This window comes from Solanum verrucosum, unplaced genomic scaffold, assembly GCF_900185275.1.
Source record: "Solanum verrucosum unplaced genomic scaffold, falcon-dt-bn FXZP01000120.1, whole genome shotgun sequence".
NCBI lineage: Eukaryota > Viridiplantae > Streptophyta > Magnoliopsida > Solanales > Solanaceae > Solanum > Solanum verrucosum.
Window position 1 is genome coordinate 467,865 of NW_026020714.1, and position 18,000 is coordinate 485,864.

An 18,000-nucleotide genomic window follows, 5' to 3' on the forward strand; every position below is an offset into this window, starting at 1 on the left:
CTCTCTCATATTCTCAGATACATCAATTTACGTGATATATTGGCAGAATACATTACTTTACGCGATGTATCGGGATGCACGCGATGCATGACGTTGGGTGATGTATCCGAAATGAAGACGCGATATATCGGGACGATGATAGATGTATCCAAAACCGTGACGTGATGTATCGGGACTTTTTCAGATGTATGTGGATTCCACCAAATTTAAGGAATTTTTCTAGTTTGAAAAAAGATAGGAATAAAATATAATTAACTTTTAACCCTATGAAATTCGGGTAAAATTCCCAAATTTTAATGATGGTCTATGAAATTGTATATGCTTATCAACTACTATAAGCGCAAAAACGACGAAGTTTCGCTTCTCAGATTCTATTTTTCTAAAATTTTCATTTTTAAAAATTATTATGAAATCCCTAATATATAAAACTTCAAAAAACATGTGTCTCTTACTGGCTCTGGATTCCACCGCCCTAACCCCACCGTCTTCGCCACCGCAGCTGTTCGCCGCCGGTAGCTTTTCACGGCAGTAAAGGTAAATTGTTCCTTCTCTATTTTCTTGTTGTTGTTGTTGTTTTTAGAAAGCATAAAGCATCAGACACTGAATCCAACATGAATTTTGTGAAAAAATAAATTCTGCAAATAGTTTAGCAATCCTTGAATAGTTCGAACTTTGAAATTCTGTTAATGATAGCTGTATTTGGAGTAAATATGAGTGAACTGAGAAGTTATGCTACTCTGTTTCTGAAAGCATGGAGTTTTAACCTTCTATCATTTCAATAATTAAAAAGGGTACAATGGAAATTTTTTAAAATTTTCAACCAAAAAAGATATAAATTTCATTTGACTATGGAAGTTAATGGAAATGTTATATACTCAATAACAAAAATGCAGACCTTAACCCTATCTTGTGGAGGTAGAGTCTTTTTTTCGAAAGACCTCAGGTTTAAGTAAAACATATCAAAAATAGATTTATAAGGAGAAAACACAAGTAATTAAGACATCAGAAATAATAGGGGAACATTCTAAAGCGTAGAGAGGAAATGATCAGTAATCACAATAAAATAAAATGATAACTAAAGCACGATTAACAATATGTAGTAGCAGAAATTGAGGGACCAAAAACTACGAGAAAATATATTATATCCTCATTTAAGCTTATACTGGAGTAATGGAAAGAAATTAATTGTTATTTTGTTGGTAGGCATATGTGTTTGCAGTTAAATTTTCTTATAGTTGCTCAACCAGTTTCTAACTACTTGTGCATTGTATTTTATTATTTCTAATGAGGCTACCTGTAGAAAATGTTCCAAAAATTAGTTTCCAAGGCCAAACAATGGGTAAATTGTCAGGTTTGTTTTTCTCCCTATACACTGATTTAACAGAGAAAATCCCTTTGTTCCGCAGCTTCTAGACTGGTTTGTCTGGTATAGTAGAAGTTCCCGTGAATAAAGTTCAAATCCTGATAAGGTTTAAATCCTGGAATAAAGTTCTAAGATTGCTTTGCGAATCCAGCTAACTTACCATAAGGAAGTTTTTGCCCCATCACCCACCTTTATGCTCAGATTATCACTGCATTTATTCCACTCCCTTCTAATAGTTTTCCATATACTGCATCCATATGTAGTCTTCACTTCTTTTGTTGTCCAGTGGTTCATCAAACCATATTTCTGTGCCGTGTATGTCTTCCAGAGGGACCTGTCCTCATTACAGAATCTCCAGATCCATTTTGGGAGAAGACTCTAGTTATGGTATCTGATGTCTCGGGTTGAGACAAAAACACCAGGCGATTTCTTCCCATATGTTCTAGTCTCGGTAGACGAAATTACATGGTTCCTGTTGTTGCTGGTGGGAGGTGGAATTAGTCGAGGTGCGTGCCTAAGCTGGTCGAATACCACGGTTATTAAAAGAACACGCCAAATAGTCATCTGCATAAGGCAAATGTGTGATCTCCATGCATTCACCTCTGTTAGTTTGAGATCCAAACCCCTTAATTCATCCATTAAAGTTGGCTTTTCTGATCATGCCCCTTCATGGCTAGTAAAAAAAAAGAACACAAAGGATCTCTTTGTCTCAAACCCCTATTGGATTGAAACCTTCAGGACTTCCATTTATTAGGACAAAAAACATCACACTGGATATGCAACCCATGTTTCTTAGTGTGTTTATAAGGAAAGCCCAATTGACATGGTCATAGACCTTTTCAATATCCAGGCCTTTTCTATTTCACTCTAGAATCCACCAACTCATTAGCAAGCAAAGCTGCATCCATAGTCTGTCTACCCTGCAAAAAGGTCACTTGATGCACATCCAGTAGTTTCTCCATGACAGTCTTCTGTCTTTCTGTGAGTAGCTTGGAAATGACCTCGTAAATTCCCCCTATTGAACTTATAGGTCTGAAATCTTTTAATTTTTGAGTTCCAAACTTCTTAGGTATTAGAGCTATTGAAGTAGCATTGAGAGACTTCTCAAAAATCTCATTCTAGTGGAAATTGTTAATTATTTGCAGAATGTGTACTATCCCTCATTATGAGGATACCTCCTTTGCTCCCTTCAGCCTCAAGAAGTCCACATCTCATCCATCTGCAAGCCCATTATTGTTTAGCATATGATTCCACATTGTTTGCCAATTTAGTTTCTTGGAAATAGTAAACATCAAACTAGTAGATAAAACAAGAATACAACCCGTTTGGATTGACTTAAAAAAAGTAGTTTTTTTTTCTTATCTAATAAAAGTAGCTTTTAAGTTAAAAAAAAAAGTAGGGGGAGACCTACTTTTGGTTTTTAACTTATTTTAAGTCATCTTAAACTTATTTTAAGTTATATTTAACCTTTGCCAAACACTTCCCGAAGTAAAAAACTGACTTAAAAGTAGGTGTGGCCAACTTTTAAGCCAATCCAAACATCCTCTAAGAGAAGTCCAAATTTAGTTCTTAGAGATTTTTTGCGCCTTTCGCCTTTGATAAAACTGTAGCTAGCAAAAATATACATCTTTGTTTAAGATTGTATATTTCTTCTGTTGCCTTAAAAAATTCTGCTATTCTTCAAGCCATGCAATCCACCAAATGGCCTGAGGAATGGTATTCTAAGTCTTTCGTGATTTTTTGCACAACCCCTCTTTGCCAACATTGTAGTTGCCTAAAAGTGATTTTTGGCATGGTCCAGACATGCCAAGATTGCCAACAACGTGCACCACAACTGACTTGTAACTTTACAATGCAAGAAAAGGTGTCCAACATCTTCAGAGTGTTCTTCACCCATTAGAAACCTTCTGCAAAGCTGAAATTTTCTCTTTTGGCGGTTGGAATGAGTGAGGCAAGCTTCCCTAGCCACAATCCAAAAAAGCAAAAGCCCTTCAAAAGAGCCTTGCTGCCAGATGTTTTTCCAAGGCCAAGAAACTGTTGTTGCTTGATACCAACAAGCTGCTGCAACTTCCGACTGTAAAGAAACCTTTGGGATGTTCCATCCTTCTGAAGAAGAGATTGTTAATTCATAGGAGAAAACATACGTTGCTTTAGGAAACCATTTCCCAATAATTGATCAATGGTCATATTGAGATAGACAAGAGAATGCCTATAATGTAGAGTGAAGTTTAGAACTTTTTTAGTTAAAGTTGGAGTTGAATATGCTTCACGCGTGTTTGAATTAGGTCTGCAATCGACACTTCATGAGTTTGATTGAATTTGGTAACCACATCTAAGATGTAGGTGCTAGTTACTAATTATAATATTAATTTTGATTCTTTTATTTTTGGCTTAAAGCTCAATCTCCTCAAAAAATTCTCTTTTCCAGATGGCAGAAAAGAATCATATTTATACCTTTTCTTATTAGAGAGGTTACCATATGATAAACTATCGAAAAAATTAGGGTAAACTAATGTGATTATGACATTGTAAGGTAAGTACTTGAGATGGGGCGGATGCGACTTCGCTCAGTTAGTTTGGGTGGCACATGCTTCATCATTGTTTAAGTTAGGCCACCATATTTACACTACAATTGCCTTATAGGAAGATAATGTTAAGATAGTTAAGAATAGTTTTGATAAAATTTGGTAACTGAATCTAAGTTGCAACCGCTAATTAGTAAATTATTAATGTTGGTTCCTTCAGAAAACAATAACTGATGAGTCTTAACTCACAATAATTTCAATAACCTTTTCTGTCATTGTCGGCCACCACTTGTAGATCATGCAAATTCGAACAAGATTTAACGTACATATATTCATAGTGTCATAAGTATTTTAATTTTCAGAATATTTTAACATGTTACTAGTTACATGCCTTTGTCTTTCAGGTTACTAAACATATATTATGGATGGTTACCTGCAAATATCTTTTAGTTGACTTGATAGTGTACAAAATTCCAGTCTTACGTACCCTGAGAGCTTCCCAACTCTTCTATATGCTCAGATACTAAAGATCTATGAAGCCACAGAGAGAGATTCAGAAAATCAGAATTACTGGTTTGTCTGAGAGCTTTTGAGTATCTTTTCAAGGTTTGTTGAATTCTCAGTTTTTTCTTTTTCTGGCCACCAGTTACATTTTTGAAGTAATGTATGTATGACATGCAAGTTTCTGTGTGCTTCTACACGCACAAAGAGGCACATTTTAAAATTTTTATGTGTAGATTCTACTGCTTTACGTCTGCTCGTTTTTTGAATTTTTTAAGCATTTCATCTTTTGAACTATATCAAATTCATTGATGGATTTTGACTTCTCTGATGTATGGAAATTTTCTATTGGAAACTGTAGAGAAAGAAATGGCATAAAAAATTGAATCTAGGATTCTAAGTGAGTGGGTGTAAATTCTGCTGCACCAAGTCTTCATCTGTGGTAAGGGATACACAAGTTAGTACCATTGTCGTAAAGGTACGATCAACCCCTGATAGCAAAGCATGTTTGTCAGGGAAGCATGTTCCAATTTATATGGTACAGTTTGAACTTTGAGATCGGATTTTTAAATTGTGATCATAAATTTGGACATGAAATCTTTGAAGTTCTGTTGAAATCAAATTTACATATTTGGAAATTGTTAAAAAGTACTAAAAGTCGTAATAATTGATAATTCAAAATATTTAAAAGGCGTATGAAAAAATCACAGTAAAAACTCATTTGACTCTCGAAATTCAAAAGGTGCCACATAAATTGGGACATAGGGAGTATTTTTTTTTTTCATTTCCTTTTTGTCCCAATGATATGGGATTTCGGACTCAGCAGTTTGTTTATTTCTTTTTATTTGAATTTCCTTCTGAAACATCGGAAGAGTTAGGATACGATCACATTATATTGCTAAAAGCTCAAAAATTTGAATTTCTTTTTTTGCTTGTGGTTAACTCCCTGATTAAATAGGTGTTTTTGTTCTCAGGAGTTAACCATATATTTGTGTATGTAATTTGCATCTTCTTGATGCCTTTCTAATACAACATCTTACTTCATCAAAAAAAATAAAAATATTGCTAAAAGCTCATTAAACAATTTTATATAAAAATGTAGAATTTCTTATCATAAATGAAGTGTAAGCATGTCTGGTCTAATGGATTTCTTGTGCTTTTTTTTGGTTCTCTTTCATGAAGGTATGGCCTCCAAGGATGAACATAAGGAAAATGAGGCAGTCGAGGCACCCTCAGAAATTCCCAGAGATGAAAAATCGATCAACCCAGTGGGTGAAAGTTCTGTTGTCTTGCCGCGTGTTGTGCGTATTTACATGCCAGACAGTGACGCCACAGACTCATCTAGTGACGAGGAGGAAAAGCTTCAAGGAGAGAAGTCCAAGAGACATGAAAGGACGTGTATAAAGGAAATCATCATTGAGAATGGAAAGACCAGGGTCATTTCAAAGAAGATGTCCAAAGAGAAGAAAGATATAAAGTTGTTCCAAAAAAATGCGAAGAAGTACAAAGGAGTTAGACAACGGAGATGGGGCAAATGGGCAGCAGAGATCCGAGACACAAAAAACAAAACTCGACTTTGGCTAGGCACTTTTGACACTGCTGAAGAAGCTGCTTTGGCTTATGATAAGGCAGCCATTGAAATAAGAGGTACTAAAACTTTCTTAGAGTGAGCAGTTTTGTTTCTGTTTGTTTATTTCCTTTTTATTTGAATTTCCTTCTAAATATTTCTGAATAGACGGTACGGTCACCTCATATTGATAAAAGTTCATTTAACAACAATACATAAAACTAAAGAAAGAATTTCTAATCATATATGAAGTGTATGCATGTCCGGTCTGATGGACTTTTCCTTGCTTTGTCCTTTTTTTTGCATGAAGCAATGGCCTCCAAGAAAGAGCTTCAGGTAAAAGAGGGAGTCAAAGAACCCTCAGCAATTGACGTAGTTGAAAAATCCATCAATCAAGTGGGCGAAATTTCCCAAGTCTTTCCGCATCTTGTACGTATTCACGTGCCGGACCATGACACAACGGACTCGTCTAGTGACGAGGAGGAGAAGGATGAAGAAGAGAAGTCCGAGACACATGAAAGGACGTGTGTAAAGGAAATCATCATCGAGAATGGAAAGACCAAGGTCATTTCAAAGAAGAAGTCCAAAGAGAAGAAAGATTTAAATCTGATGCAAGAAGATGTGAATAAGTACAGGGGAGTTAGACGGCGAAAATGGGGCAAGTGGGCAGCAGAGATTCGAGATACAAGAAAGAAAACTCGGCTTTGGTTGGGAACTTTTGACACTGCTTTAGAAGCTGCTTTGGCTTATGACAAGGCAGCCATTGAAATAAGAGGTGCTAATGCTTTGACAAACATCCTCAAGCCACCAGCGAAGAAAAACAACCCCATCAAGATCAACTTCATCGTGCCACCACTAAAAAGACAGAAGGCGGATCCATAGGTTAGTTAAACTTGATTGGTTCAACCTTCTATAGGCGGATCCATTGCACCTTTGAAATTATGAGGTTCAAAAGTTAATACCTGTTGAACTTTTAGTAGTTTTTCACATATACATCTATGTACCATGTGAAGAATTCTAGGTTCATTTGAACCCGTTAACGGTTAAACTAAAGCTGCATCCGCTTCTGAAGGGGGAGATCTACTTGTTTTAGCCACCATCTTTACCCACAGATGATGCCAGGGATTTGAAACTGCTTTACTATTTTGGTGTACATTATCATTAGTGTTAAACTTGGTTAGTTCCCAACTTACTGGGATGTTCTTAAAGCATGTACAGTGGTATTTTAATGCTTTACTGCATGTTTTTGATATAGAGGAAACTGTTGCTTCCTTTTGTTGACTGGGCTTATACTTCCAGTTTCTCTTTTTTTTTTACCGTTCATTTCGATACTTGAACGTTGTTACTGCATCAAGGGAAACAGTAACCTAGTTATACATATCGATAATAAAAGTCATGCATGAAACGCGTAACGAGTAGCATGTATGACATGAGAAATGTGATAGTTACGTGATCATATGTGAAATTTACTCCGTATTGATACTACAATTGCCTTACATAGGAAAATAATTATGATAAGAGAAGTTTGATAAAATTTGGTAACAAAATCTAAGTTGCAAGTGCTATTTAGTAATGGAAAAAGGCTTAAATATGCCATTGCATTTTAAGAGACGACTTATTTATGCCATCCGTTAAAAGTTTGACTCATTTATGTTATTTCCGTTTGAGAAAAGGCTCATTCATGTCATTATTTGTTAACTGAAATGCCATAGATGATCCAAACTATTAACGGATGCATAGATGAACCTTTTCTCAAAGTTCAGTGGCATATTTTAGCCTTTGTTCATTTAAAAAATAATTTAATTAATGATGTGACTAAATCATAATTGACCATGTGTAAAAAATGGTTTTGCGAGATTGAAACTGTTTTCCCTTAATAAATAATGACATGAATGAGCATTTTCTCAAATGAAAATGACATAGATGAGCCAAACTTTTAACGAATGACATAGATGAGTCTTTTTTAAAAGTTCAATGACATATTTGTGACTATTTAATGAATTATTAATGTTGATTTCTTTTTTTTAGTCCACCTATATGATAATCGATAAGAATGACAAGTGATAAAATAAAAATAAATTGAAGTATAAAAGTTTAATTATTTGCATTTTAATTTCTTATCATTTCTATATTGCGATGATTGATAAAGTTTGAATTATATAAATGACCATCAAAAGGCAAAAGATTTAAAGACAAGACAAAAGATCAAAACTACTGATTTGTCTGAGAGCTTTCGCGCGAGTTTCTTTTCAAGGTATGCTCAAATCTGAGTTTCTTTAACTTTTATGGATCACCAGTTATATTTTTGAAGTTATCTATGTGTGACATGTGAATTTTTGTGGCAGAGATATACTTTTCACTTTTACACATAAGAGATCAGAAAATGATATTTTTTAAAATTCAAATTGTAAGTAGACAAAGAGATTTCATTTCCTTGTTTCTCTGTGTGCTTCTACAAACACATTTTAAAACTTATATATGTGTAGATTTTACTGCTTTAGTTTTTTTTTTTTTGAAGATTTTATTGATTGAACTATACAAAATTCATTGATGGATTTATGACATCCTTATCGTGTGAAAAGTTTTCTATTTGAAATTCTAGAGAAATAACTTAACAAAAGAAAAATCTAGGATTTTAAGTGAGTTTGAGAGAAATGATTTTCTAGTTCTTTAAACGACGAATATATAATTTAAGTCGGTGAGTGTAAACATTTGAATATTGAGATCTCTCACCCTAGTATAATTTGAATAGAAGAAAATGACCATTTTAAATCTCTTATGTTTAAAAATGAAGATCTCTTGTGTGTACGGACAAAAATTTCTTGTAAAGCCATAAAACTAAACTAAAAAAAATCATTTTTAATGCTATTGTTTAAGACTACAAGATTTAAAAGTCTTCTATATTTTCTTAAATTTTGTTTCAAATCAAAATTAGAATAAACAAATGAAAGAATTTTCTATCATAAATGAAGTGTATGCATGTCTGTCTGATGGACATTTTGTGCTTTTTTTTGGCCAAACACATATGCAGACCCTTAAACTTGTTCCTAAATTTCATTTTGGCACTCCAACTCAACCTTGTTCCATTTTAACCCTTCAACTCCAATTTTTATGTTCCATTTTGGCACGTCTTTCCAAAGAATCAACAATGTGGGATGTGTGTACTTCACATGCCATTATTGTGTTAAAAAATAATGGATGAACATCATTTTTTTTAAAAAATAATTTTTTTTTAGAGTTTATGTACATCATTGTGTGAAAAAATAATCGGTGAAAGTGTGTTGGTTTTTTTTTAAAAACAATTAGTTAATTTAAATAACATCACATATATTTTTTTTCATATCTAGTCTACTTGGAATAACTCAAATATCAGCTTTCTAATTTTTCATTCAACTAAATACGAGTAAAAAAAAACTCATGTTCATTGCTAATTAATAACACTACAAAAAAATGTTGAAACTCGATAGGCTTCGTTGGGTTGTCATTGATTTTTTTAAGAAAAAAAATCGACGCACTTTCGTCGGTTATTTTCACGCAAAATATAGGAAAACTCTTAAAGAGAAATTGTTACTTTTTTTATAAAAAAAAATGATAATCCGTCAGTTTTAATTTTTTACAATAATTAATAGATGATCGTCGATTTTTAAAATGCAAAATTGCAGTTGAATAACATATATAGAAATAAAGAAATCATAAAATTAGTATTTTGTGTTAAATGGTACATAAAAGAAATAGAGTTGAAGGGTAATCTTTTATTATTTTTTTTAAAAATACTTTTTTTTCGTCTTTCACTCTCTTAGAGAATGTGTGATGCACACTCTCTGCCACATCACTTAGAAGTGCCAAAATGGAACATAAAAATTAGAGTTGAAGGGTTAAAATGGAACAAGATTGAATTGGAGTGTCAAAATGAAATTTAGGGACAAGTTTAAGGGTCTGCATATGTGTTTGACCTTCTTTTTTTGTTCTCTTTTCATGAAGCTATGACCTCCAAAGACGAGCTTAAGAAAAATGAGGCAATTGAAAAATCCTCAGAAATTATCATAGTAAAAGAAATCCACCAAACAAGTGGGCAAAAGTTCTGTTGTCTTGCCGCATGTCGTACGTATTTACATGCTAGACAGTAACGCTATAGATTCGTCTAAAGAAAATCTTCAAGGAGAGAAGTCCAAGCGATATGAAAGGATATGTAAAGAAATCATCATTAAAAATGGAAAGACTAAGGTCTTTTCAAAGAGGATGCCTTCCGAAGAGAAGAAAGATACAAAACTACTCCCAAAAAAATGTAAAAAAGTACTAAGGAGTTGGACGGAGAGAATGGGGGAGGTGGGGAGCAAAGATTCAACATGGAAGAAAGAATGCTCGATGTGGTTGAGAATTTTTGACACTGCTATAGAAGCTGCTTTGGCTTATGGCAATATATCCATTGAAATAAGAGGTGCTAATGCTTTGACAAAATTCTCGAGCCACCATCAAAGGAATCAACCCTATCAAGATTGTGCCACCACTAAGGAAGACAAAAGACAGATTCATATTTTTGTTAAACTTGTTTGGTTCAACTGTTCATAGGTAGATTCATTGCGCTTTTGTAATTATGAGTTCAAAAATTAATATTTATTGATAATTTTTTAATAGTTGGAGGACATGACTGTAAATAAGAAGGTTTCATTAGGTAGGAGAGGCAGGGGGCTAGCCCCGTATCTTCTTCCTCTTATTAGTAGAAGTATTTAGTAATTACATATAATTTTTTTCATTCTTCAAGGTTGTTGTAAGATCTTTCAAGATACTGCTTTAAGTTTATGTAATGTAAGTACTACATGAACTGAGGGAGAAAAAAAAAAATACTAGGCTCAGTTTCTTGCTTTTACTCATTTGAATATGATTTAGCAAATTATTAATGTTAATTCCAAGTCTACATGTATGATAAGAAGGACAAGTGAAAAATGGAAATAAATTCAAGTACATAGAATTAATAATTTGTATTTTAATTTCTTACTGTTTTTATATATATATAAATGACCATCAAAATGTTAAAGATTTAAAGCCAAGACTATTTATTAAATTGTTAATGTTGATTCCTTTTTAATTAGTCCACATATATGATAAAAATGACAAGTGAAAATGAAAATAAATACAAATATAAAGAATTAATTATTTATATTTTAATTTCTTACTATTTATACATAGTGACGATTGCTAAAGTTTAAATTATATAAATGACCATCAAAGTGTAAGAAATTTAAAGACAAGTCTATTTAGTAAATTATTAATGTTGATTCCTTTTTTATTAGTCCACATATATGATAAGAATGACAAGTCAAGTACAAGATTTGATGATTTGTATTTTAATTTCTTTATCATTTCTATATAGTGACTACGGCTAAAGTTTAAATTATATAAATGATCATCAAAATGTAAAAGATTTAAAGGCAAGACTATTTAGTAAATTATTAATGTTGATTCATTTTTTATTAGTCCACATATATGATAAGAATGACAAGTGAAAATGAAAATAAATGCAAGTACAAAGAATTAATCATTTGTCTTTTAATTTCTTACCATTTCTATATAGTGATGATTGCAAAAGTATGAATTATATAAATGACAATCAAAATGTAAAAAATTTAAAGGCAAGACTATTTAGTAAATTATTAATGTTGATTCCTTTTTTGTTAGTCCACATATATGATACGAATGACAAGGGAAAATAAATTCAAATACAAATACAAAGAATTAACATTTGTATTTTAAATTCTTACCATTTCTATATATAGTGACGATTGCTAAAGTTTGAACTATATAAATGACAATGAAAATATAAAGATTTAAAGGCAAGACAAAAGATCAGAGAATTACTAATTTGTCTTAGAGCTTTTGAGTTTTATTTTCAAGGTATGTTCTATTCTTAGCTTCTTTATCTTTTCTGGACCATCAGTTACATTTTTAAAGTAATCTATGTATGACATGTGAATTTCTGTGGCGGAGATTTCTAGTCCTTTACATATATGTTTTCATATTTTACATATGTGCAGATTCTATTGCTTTAGGTTTGATTTTTTTTTCCTGAAGATTTCATCTTTTGAACTAATTGAAATTCATTGATGGATTTATGACATCCTTATTGTGTGAGAAATTTTCTATTTGAAACTCTAGAGAAATAACTTACAAAAGAAAAAAACTAGGATTTTAAGTAAGTTTGAGAGAAATGATTTTCTATTTTTTTTTTTATAAGAATATAGAATTTAAGTGTGTGGATGTAAATATCTTAAGAAATGAGATTTCTCACCTTATTACAAAATGAATAGAAGAAAAAGATCATTTTAGATCTCTTATTTGTTAAAAAGAAGATCTCTTGTAAAACCATAAAACTAAAAAAAGTTTGTTAAGGGCTAACAACCATTTTCAGTAAATTCTGCAATCTTCATTTATGACAAGAGATACAAAATTTAGGGACAAATGATTTTCTAGCCTCTCTTTCAATTTGTTTGTCTTACTGTTCTTTTTAATCTGCTTTAAAAGGATGTCTTTTCCCTTTTTGACAACTCTTAAATTCTAACTGTCCAAGTGATATCTTTAAGATCTCACAAAATTGAATGACATTTTGTTATATTCTACATACCTTAGGTTTAAGATAACAAAATTTAAAAATCTTCTTATTTTTTTAAATTTCATGCCAAGTCAAAATAAGAACAAACAAATGAAAGAATTTCCTATTATAAATAAAGTGTATGCATGTGTAGTCTGATGGACATTTTGTGCTTATTTTTTTGTTTTCTTTTAATGAAGCTATGACCACCAAGGATGAGCTTAAGAAAAATGAGGCAGTTGAAAAATCCTCAAAAATTGTCAGAGTAAAAAAGTTCACCAAACAATTGGGCAAAAGTTCTATTATCATGCCGCGTGTTGTACGTATTTACATGCAGGATAATGACGCTACAGACTCATCTAGTGATGATGAGGAAAATCTTCAAGGAGAGAATTCCAAGCGACATAAAATAATATGTAACGAAATCATCATTACAAAGGAAAAGACCAAGGTCTTTTCAAAAAGGACATCATCCAAAGAGAAGAAAGATGCAAAACCACTCCCAGAAAATGTAAAGAAGTACAAGGGAGTTAGACAGCGAGAATCGGGAAGGTGGGCAGCAGAGATTCAATATGGAAGAAAGAATGCTCGACGTTGGTTGGGAACTTTTGATACTGCCAGAGAAGTTGCTTTGGCTTATGACAAGGCAGCCATCGAAATAAGAGGTGCTAACGCTTTGACAAACATTCTCGAGCCACCAACGAAGGAATCAACCCCATCAATATCGTGCCACCAATAAGGATGACAAAAGTCAGATCCATATTTTAGTTAAACTTGATTGGTTCAAATTTTCTTAGGCAGATTCACCGCATTTTTGTAAGTATGAGTTCAAAAGTTAATATTTGTTGAACTTTTAGTAGTCGAAGGACATGACTGTAAATAAGAAGGATTCGTTAGGTAGGGGAGACAGAGGGCTAGCCCTGTATCTTTTCCCCCTTATTAGTAGAAGTATTTAGTTAGTGCATATAGTTTTTTATTATTCAAGGTGTTTTTACAATCTGTTGCTTCATTTTGTTTTGTATCTTAATAAATTACAATCATTTTTTTCTTATAGCAATTCCCTTTTCCTAATAGCTTCTCTTTTGAGCCAAGGGTCATCAAATATAATCTCTCTTTTCCACAAAATCTGGAGTGAGGTCTGTGTAATGTAAGTACTACATGAACTGAGGATTTATGGGAAAATGCATAAGTACCCCCCAATCTATGTCCGAAATCCCAGAGACACACTTATACTATACTAAGGTCTCATTACCCCCCAAACTTATTTTATAAATAATTTTCTACCCCTTTTCGGCCTACATGACACTATCAACCAGATAGCTTGAAAAAATTGTCAACACGCGCTGGGCCTAGAAGATAGTGCCACGTAGGCAGAAAAGGGGTAGAAAATTATTTATAAAATAAGTTGGGGGGGGGAGGTAATAGGACATTAGTATAGTATAAGTGTGTCTCAGAGATTTCAGACATAGGTTAGGGGGTACTTATGCATTTTCAAAAAAAATAAAAATACTAGGCACAATTTGATTCTTTCCACTCTTTTTGAATGTGATTTTTGGTAGCTGATCTTCGACTTTTATATTGTTTTTGCATATTTTTAAGTGGCTATGTCTCATAGGATTCTTTTTAATGAAAAAGTAGTAAAATGTGCACCATTTAGTTAAATAACTTTTTTTGTGAAAAAAGTGATAGTTACGTGATTATATGTAAAATTTAACCCCGTATTGATACTACAATTGCCTTATATATATAAGTTAAGATTGATAAAAATTGATAACCAAATCTAAGTTACATTTGCTATTTAGTAAATTATTGTTGATTCTTTTTTTTAAATTATTGATCCACATAAATGATGACATGTGAAAAATGGAAATTCTTATAATGAAACAAATTCAAGTACAAAGAATTAGTTATTTATATTTTAAAAAATGTCTAACCATTTATATATAGTGATGATTGCTAAAGTTTGGCAAATGATTTAGAGGCAAGTGGAATGATCAGAGTTACTAGTTTGTGTGAGAGCTTTTGAGTTTCTTTTCAAGATATGCTCAATTCTTAGCATTTTTATTTTTTTCGGGCTATCAGTTAAATTTTTGACGTAATTATTTGTGTTTGACATGTGAGTTTTTATGGCAGAAAAATAAGTTTAATTTTTACATAAAAAAAGTTTGAATTGTTTTTATTCAAATTATAAAAAGAGAAGAGATTACATTTACCTATTTCTATGTGTGCTTCTACGAGCATATTTTAAGACTTTTGTATGTGTATATTCTATTTCTTTAAGTCTTCTCGTCTCTGAGCTTTTTATTTTTTGAGCTATATGAAATTCATTGTCCTTACTATGTGAAAGTTTTCTATTTAAAATTTGAAACTCTAGAGAAATGACATAACAAAAGCGAAGCAAGGATTTTAAGTTGGATATGAGATCTCTTGCTTTTCATAATTTGAATAGAAGAAAATAATTTTTCAGATTTTTTAGATATAAAAATTTAAAACATGTATGTAAAAATTGTGCCTAGAACTTGTTTTGACTTTCAAAATTTTGAATGTATCACATAAATGTGTATGTGTAGCGACCCTCTCGGCCGTTATGAAGGAACCTTTAGTGAAAGAAAATGAGGGAGAAAAGTTTTGGTCTGAAGAGTTGTAAATTTAAGGTTAGGCTACGCTTGGACGAATTCTGAGTGAGGGAAGGTGTAGGGCGATCTAGGAAAAGAACTGGGGAAACGTCTAAGTATAGTATAATTTCCTTGATGCTAATTAATTAAGGAGTCCACAGGGCTTTACGAAAATGAGTTCGGATAAGCTAAATATGTATGATTTTCTTAGTTCAAATTGTAAGAAGACAAAAGATCTCATTTCTTCGTTTCTTTGTGTGCTTCTACAAGCACATTTTAAAACTTATATATGCGTAGATTCTACTGTTTTAGGTTTGAAGAGTTTATCTTTTGAACTGTATGATATTCATTGATGGATTTATGACATTCTAAATGTGTGGGAAATTTTTTATTTGAAACTCTAGAGAAATAACTTAACAAAAGAAAAATCTAGGACTTTAAGCGAGTTTAGGAGAAATGGTTTTCTAGTTCTTTATAAGAATATATAATATAAGTGAGTGGGTATAAACATTCGAAGAAGTGAGATCTCTCACCCTATTACAATTTGAATAAAATAAAATGACCATTTTAAATCTCTTATATGTAAAAGTGAAGATATCTTATGTATAAAGACGAAGATCTCTTATAAAGTCATAAAACTAAAAAAGTTTTTTAAGGGCTAAAACAGACTCATTTTAAATAAATTATGTAGTCTTCATTTGTGACTAGGAATACAAAATTTAGGGACAAATGATTTTTTAGCCTCTATTTCAATTTATTTGTCTTACTGTCCTTTTTAATCTATTTAAAAAAAGATGTTTATTGCCTTTTTGACAACTCTTTAATTATAACTTTCCACGTGATATCTTTAAGAACTCACAAAATTAAATGACATTTCGTTATATTCTACATACCTTAGGTTTAAGACTATAAGATTCAAAATTCTTCTTTATTTTCTTAAATTCTATGCCAAATCAAAATTAGAACAAATAAATGAACATAAATGAAGTGTATGCATGTCTGGTCTGATGGAATTTTCGTTCTATTTTTTTTTTGTTCTCTTTTCCTGAAGCAATGACCTCCAAGGATGAGCTTAAAAGAAATGCGGCAATCGAAAAATCTTCAAAAATTGTTAGGGTAAAAAAATCTTGTACGTATTTACATGCTGGGTAGTAATGCCACAGACTCATCTGGTGATGATGAGGAAAATCTTCAATGAGAGAAGTCCAAGCGACATAAAAAAATATTTCACGAAATCATCATTGAAAAGGGAAAGACCAAGGTCTTTTCAAAAAGAATGTCGTCCAAAGAGAAGAAAGATACCAAACTACTCCCTGAAAATGTTAAGAAGTACAGGGGAGTTAGACGGCGAGAATCGGGAAGGTGGGGAGCAGAGATTCAAGATGGAAGAAAGAATGTTCGACGTTGGTTGGGAACTTTTGATACTGCTATAGAAGCTGCTTTCGCATATGACAAGACAACCATTGAAATAAGAGGTTCTAATGCTTTGACAAGCATTCTCGAGCCACCAAGGAATCAACCACATCAAGACCGTGCCACCAATAAGGAAGACAAAAGGCAGATCCATATTTTAGTTAAACTTGATTTGTTCAACTTTTCATAGGCAGATTCATTGCACTTTTATAAGTATGAGTTCGAAAATTAATATTGTTGATATTTTAGTAGTTGTAGGACATGACGGTAAAAAAGAAGGTTTCGGTAAGAGAGGCAGGGGGCTAGCCTCGTATCTTCTTCTCCTTATTAGTAGAAGTATCTAGTAATTGCATATAGTTTTTTATTCTTCACGGTGTTTTTACTATCTGTTGCTTCATTTTATTTTGTATCTTAATATTTTACAGTCACTTTTTTCTTATGACAATTCCCTTTTCTTAATAGCTTCTCTTTTGAGTTGAGGGTCATCATAAATAATCTCTCTATTCCACAAAATTTAGAAGTTAGGTCCGTGTAATGTAAGTACTACATGAATTGATGAAAAAAAAAAATACTAGGCACAATTTATTTATTTTTCACTCTTTTGAATATTTTTTTGGTTCTGCAAACAATATAGTTTAGCTGATCTTCCACTTTTATAGCCCTATCTTACTGAAATGGAAATGTAACAATCCATATTGTTTTTGCATATTGTGAAGTGGCTGTGTATTTGGATTACAGGAGATCTTTTTAGTTAATGATTTATAGGACTCTTTTTTGATGAAAAGGTAGTAGAGTGAAACTGCTGGATCAACGTAGATTATATCGTAGTGGGTTTAAATCTTTTTTACAAAATATTTTTATTTTTATACGTAAGAGATTGAAAATGATATTTATTAATTCGAATTATAAGAAGACAAGAGATCTCATTTCTTTGTTTCTCTGCTTCTACAAACACATTTAAAAACTTATATATAGATTCTATTGCTTTAAATTTGATTTTTTTTGTTGAAGATTTTATCTTTTGAACTAATTGAAATTCATTAATGGGTTTATGACATCCTTACTGTGTGGAAAATTTCCTATTTGAAACTCTAGAGAAATAACTTATAAAAGAAAAATCTAGGATTTTAAGTAAGTTTGAGAGGAATGATTTTCAAGTTATTTCTATAAGAATATAAAATTTAATTGAGTGGATGTAAAAATTCAAAGAGATGAGATTTGTCACCCTATTATAATTTAAATAGAAGAGAATGAACATTTTAGATCTCTTATGTATAAAGAAAAAGATTATTTTCTGAGTAATAATTAAAAAAAGAAGAAGATAAGTCTTGCACTATATTAGTATATATTATATTTTATATTTTATTAAGTTGAATAATAATTTTAGTAAAAATAGTCAATATTTTTATGTAGATTAAAATTTAAAGCAA

The 18,000-nt window shown here is 31.9% G+C and overlaps 3 protein-coding genes and 2 pseudogenes across 6 annotated transcripts in view; 3 read left to right on the forward strand and 2 right to left on the reverse strand.

Annotated features, from left to right (window-relative positions):
* LOC125812487 (uncharacterized protein At2g37660, chloroplastic) overlaps positions 1-18,000 on the reverse strand; it is a 51,858-nt gene that overhangs the window by 28,472 nt on the left and 5,386 nt on the right. The window lies entirely within an intron of this gene.
* The window catches only part of LOC125812567 (D-cysteine desulfhydrase 2, mitochondrial), a 125,506-nt gene that overhangs the window by 9,985 nt on the left and 97,521 nt on the right, over positions 1-18,000 (reverse strand). The gene's annotated exons all lie outside the window — the stretch shown is intronic.
* On the forward strand, positions 4,293-7,164 carry LOC125812577 (ethylene-responsive transcription factor ERF034-like). Of its 4 annotated transcripts, XM_049492071.1 has the most exons (4): positions 4,293-4,494; positions 5,572-6,036; positions 6,267-6,838; positions 6,978-7,164. In XM_049492071.1, exons 2-3 carry the CDS (start codon positions 5,574-5,576, stop codon positions 6,836-6,838), a joined length of 1,035 nt encoding a protein of 344 aa, XP_049348028.1. In that variant the 5' UTR covers positions 4,293-4,494; positions 5,572-5,573; the 3' UTR covers positions 6,978-7,164. The 4 variants fall into 4 exon arrangements, with proteins under 4 accessions (XP_049348028.1, XP_049348026.1, XP_049348024.1 ...); XM_049492069.1 differs by having other exon boundaries at positions 6,267-7,164; XM_049492067.1 differs by lacking the exon at positions 4,293-4,494 and having other exon boundaries at positions 5,520-6,036; positions 6,970-7,164.
* LOC125812580 (ethylene-responsive transcription factor CRF2-like) lies at positions 9,940-13,281 on the forward strand (annotated as a pseudogene).
* Positions 16,196-16,702, forward strand: LOC125812590 (ethylene-responsive transcription factor CRF1-like; annotated as a pseudogene).